The 4,490-nt window shown below is 47.8% G+C and overlaps 1 protein-coding gene across 1 annotated transcript; it reads right to left on the bottom strand.

The window, feature by feature from the left end:
• Positions 1-2,019: 2,019 nt before the first annotated feature.
• Positions 2,020-2,544, bottom strand: LOC149174301 (uncharacterized). Its single transcript, XM_089420796.1, has 2 exons — positions 2,382-2,544; positions 2,020-2,300 (listed from the first exon to the last, which is right to left on the bottom strand). Exons 1-2 carry the CDS (start codon positions 2,542-2,544, stop codon positions 2,020-2,022), a joined length of 444 nt encoding a protein of 147 aa, XP_089276922.1.
• Positions 2,545-4,490: the final 1,946 nt, after the last annotated feature.

The following is a 4,490-nucleotide window of genomic DNA, read 5'->3' as shown; positions in this document are numbered from 1 at the left end:
TTTGGGCGATACCCTGTACCGCATCGGCGTCGATTCTGTTCTTCGCCGATGCTTAACCCTTGAGGAGGCTGAGCGAGTCTTGAATGACTGCCACTCCGGCGCTTGTGGCGGCCATATGTCCGGATATGCTACCGCTCAGAAGATCCTCCGTGCTGGTTATTTCTGGCCTTCCATCTTCAAGGATTGTATCCTTGCCGTACGTGCATGTCACGAGTGCCAGGTTTACCACCAGAAGATGCGTGCACCTGTTGTACCACTGCACCCTGTCGTAACCGTAGGTCCATTTGCAAAATGGGGCATCGATTATACGTCCTGTAACCCTCGTTCGGCCGGGGGGCATGGGTACATTATCGTTGCTGTGGATTATTTCACCAAGTGGGCGGAAGCGATGCCTACATTAAACGAAGACGGTCATACAGTGGCGCAGTTTGTATTTAACCATATTATCACTCGTTTCGGAGTCCCTCAGGCTATTGTTACAGATCACGGAAAGCATTTCCGAAATCATATGATGACGGAATTAACGACCCAGCTAGGCTTGCGCCAAGATAGTTCGTCACCGTACTATCCTCAATCGAACGGTCAAGTCGAAGCCGTGAACAAAGTTTTGATCACCATGCTTCAACGCACCGTCAATACACACAAGTCGAACTGGCATCTTATGCTTTTCCCAGCCTTGTGGGCCTACCGGACTTCTGTGAAGGATGCCACCGGTTTCACCCCGTTTCAACTGGTCTATGGACTGGAGGCTACCCTTCCCGTCGAATGCGAGATTCCTTCATTAAAATTAGCTGTCGAGTTGCTTCCCAACACCACTCCGGTGGAGGAGCGGCTTCTTTACCTAGAACGGTTAGACGAGACTCGTCGTTTGGCTTCTCTGGCTATCGAAGCACAGAAGAAGAGAGTCAAGGCTCACTTCGACCAGAATATTCATCCTCGTTCCTTTGTTGAGGGAGACTTAGTACTGCTCTACGATCAAGCTAAGGATAAGCTGGGGGCAGGAAAACTCGAATCCATGTGGTTAGGTCCCTACATCGTGAAAAGAGTTTTACAAAAGGGCGCATATGAGTTGATTGATTATGAAGGAAATCCTCTTGACAAGCCCCGCAACGGGCTGTATCTGAAGAAATATTATGCATAACTTCGCGCACTCACTTTGTATATACGTGTGTTTTGTGTGTTGTGCATGTTTTCGTTTTTTCCTTGGTGTGAAAGCGTGTTTGCCTCTTATTGTGTTTTCTTCTTCTTGTGCAGATGTCTAGTGCACCTTATGTTGGTTTCGCTGATGGCGCCTGCCGTAGTACTTGCAATTTGTCATCTGCGGCGTGGGTGATCTACGATCCTCACGGAGAATTGTTAGACCTTCAGGGTGTCTGCCTAGGTCCTACCACTAACAACGTTGCCGAATACAGCGCTGTAATTGAATTACTTGCCGAAGCAGTTGACCTCGGCATCCGAGAATTAGTGGTGAACCTGGACTCCCAGCTGGTCGTCCATCAACTTAACGGGCGATATTCCGTCAGAGACCAACGCATACTAAGGTTGTACCTACGTGTAAGATTGTTGGAACGGAACTTTGATTATATTACATATCAGCATATTCCAAGACGATTAAACACATTGACTGATGCATTGGCAAATCATGTGTTAGACAGACATTTGCGGAATAGATAACATCATGCAAGAAGACATAGAAAGCATAATAGAGTAAAGCATATGTAAATAAATCATTTCAAGCATAGTTTGCATATGTGTGCTTTTAAGCTTGCATTAAAAAATATAAAATTCATGGGTCATGTGTCGTGCAAATTCATACATAAGATCACAGTTGTACTGAACAATTGCATAACATAAACAAAACATCATCACATGTAACAATGATCCATCCAAAAACCGGTATGTATATACATATATATCGTGTGGCGCACTAAGGCGCTCAAAAATAAGTGTATATGTCCAAAATATCAGTACGTCTGAGTCATGTGTCTCAAAATAACAGTGGAAATAAAGCCTAGGCGACTATTCGGCTGGATGATGCTCTCTGTAGTACACAGCTGCTCGTGCTACCCGCCTCAGAAGACGGTGCACCCTGGGTTCCACCCCCACTGTATGGATCTGATGCTGTAAGGGGACCTCTTCGACCCCCTGGTAGTCAGGCACTCCCTCCAGCAACCCCTCAAGGTTGCGAGCCACAGTCTCTGATGTGTCAACCCCTGGAGGGACTAAGGCCAAAGCCCCGGCCCCCTGTCCTTCTCTCCGTGCCGTGGCAGCCAGGCCAATCGGTCTAGTGGGCCCCACATCTGCATACCATGACATTTATTAGGACATGTACATAAAAAATTCCAAAACATTACAAAACTCAAAAAAGTCAAGTGTTATACCTGCATCATCCCACTGTTCACCTGGGGGCAGCACCATATCAGGGTCATTGCGGAAATCCATACCCGCGTATGGCCAGTCCTCCACGAAGACAACCTGCTGATCTAGCCAGTCCCGGAAGAATGTCCCCCAGGCATGTGGCCGGCCGCCACCTCCGCGTGGCATAATGCGAGCCCATCGTGTGGCCCTCGTCTCCCGAGGATCCCTAGGAGCATCCACGGCCATCGTCTGCAGCCGCATGGCTGGCACTCGCTCTAGAATGAGCGGGACTAAGATAGACCCGTAGCCGAACTGTTTCGTCTCCCCGCGACGACAGTTGCTCAGCTGCCTCTTCATGTTGTTGGTCACTGCTGTGCACCAATCAAACACTGTAGGCTCAAGGCAATCAAGAGCTAGCATGAGGTGGGTCTTTGAAGCCTCGTGGTTGGCCATGCTTCCCGCTGCCCGGGTCACCATGAACAGGATGGTGCGAAGGACTATGTTTCCCACTGTGGGGATTGCTACTTTCCCACTCCTCGTCTTCTCAGCCTCCGGGCATACTCGAGCCATGAGATCATCTAGAGGACCGCCGCCAGGTCGCTGTCCCTCTATGATGGGCCTCGCACCTTGGCGTGACAACCCAGTCAAAAAGAAGATATCCATGTGGTCAAATTTGATATCCTGGCCCCGGATAGTGAATTTCATATCCACCGGGTTCCATGCCCTGATCAGTAGCTCGAGAAGATCATGCTGAGCTCTTAGGCGAGGTGTGAGGAAAAATTTCATAAAGCCGCAAGCCCGCATGGCATTGCAGCAATCCACATTGGCCCAAGCAGCAATATCTTCGACATCGTGCACTCTTTCCTGCCATTAGAAAGCCATTACGTCCTGCACAAACCATGAAAAGAAATTAGAAGTGCTGGCATAGGATTTTTCACGTTCAAATTGAAACAAAAAAATTCTTTCCGCGCCAGCGCGGCTGTTTTAAAAACAGCCGCGCTGGTCATGGCAGCCCTTCGTTATTTTTCGAGGTCAGCGCGGAAGAACACGGGTTTTCCGCGCTGACCCGAAGTTGGTCACGTTTTGTCCCCATTCGGCCAGCGCGGACCCGCGTGGGATATCCGCGCTGACCGAGAGCGCATCCATGCACCAAGAATTCGCCCGATTGGGCAAATTCAACCGCTAAAATTCTACCAAATATAATCAAAATGCAGGGCAAAGGAACGAGAACCTACCTGGAAGAAGCGGTTCGAGAAATGGTGTCCGTACGGGCTGGAAATCACTCCGTCAACTTTCTGGCTTCTCCACGTTCTTCACGTCCCAAATAGTAAAATGGTAAAAATGACTTCTTACTCCCCTCTATTTATAGTAAAAACTCGTAAATTGCCATATTTTTGGGTTTTTGCCATTTTTAACCATGACTTTAGCCCTGAATTTGTTAAATGCATGTTTCAAATATGTTTTTTTTACACATATCGAATGGATTTATGCGGGTAGTGCCCTTGTGCAGGTTCAGATAAAACAACTTGGTCATGACGGTCCTCCGTTTATATGATCCCCAAATATGTCGTCTCTAAGCTCTTTTCCGACATTAAACAAGAGAAGATAGCCGAGCCTCCTTTCAGCTCGTTAAAGGGAACGAGAGGCGGTCATTTTAAGCTCTTTTTCCGACCGTATAACTTAAAAAGATTGCCGGGTGTTTGTCGTCTCGCACTCGTTATTGGCCCTAAAACGACGTGTTTTCGACCGCTTTTTTACTTTTTCGGGTCAAAAGCACTATTTACGAAAAGTACTCCTCGATCGTAATGGTCAGGCGGTTCTTTCGAGCATTGTTTTATACTTTTTCGGGCTCGAGAGACACAACTGTACGAAAAAGGACCCCCTTGGAGTCTTCTTTTCTGCTGTCTTTTCAGGCTCTCTAAACAAGAAAAGACGCCGAGTTTTTCCTTTGTCAGGCTCGTTAAACACTTGGTGACATCGGGTATTGTCGAAATGACACTCTTCGAGCATATGCTATCCCCGTCAAGCTTGTCATCCAAAAATAACCGAGGTACCTGCCAGAAATGGTGGGGAAAATGGAACTGTAATCATAGTCGTGTCGGCAGTATGTCGCTCTTGAACATGGCACTCTT

The sequence above is a fragment of the Pinus tabuliformis genome, chromosome 4_1 (genome assembly GCF_031772625.1).
Source record: "Pinus tabuliformis cultivar Carrire ecotype Pingquan chromosome 4_1, CPIR1, whole genome shotgun sequence".
NCBI classification, from domain to species: domain Eukaryota; kingdom Viridiplantae; phylum Streptophyta; class Pinopsida; order Pinales; family Pinaceae; genus Pinus; species Pinus tabuliformis.
This window is presented reverse-complemented; position numbering and strand designations above follow the sequence as displayed.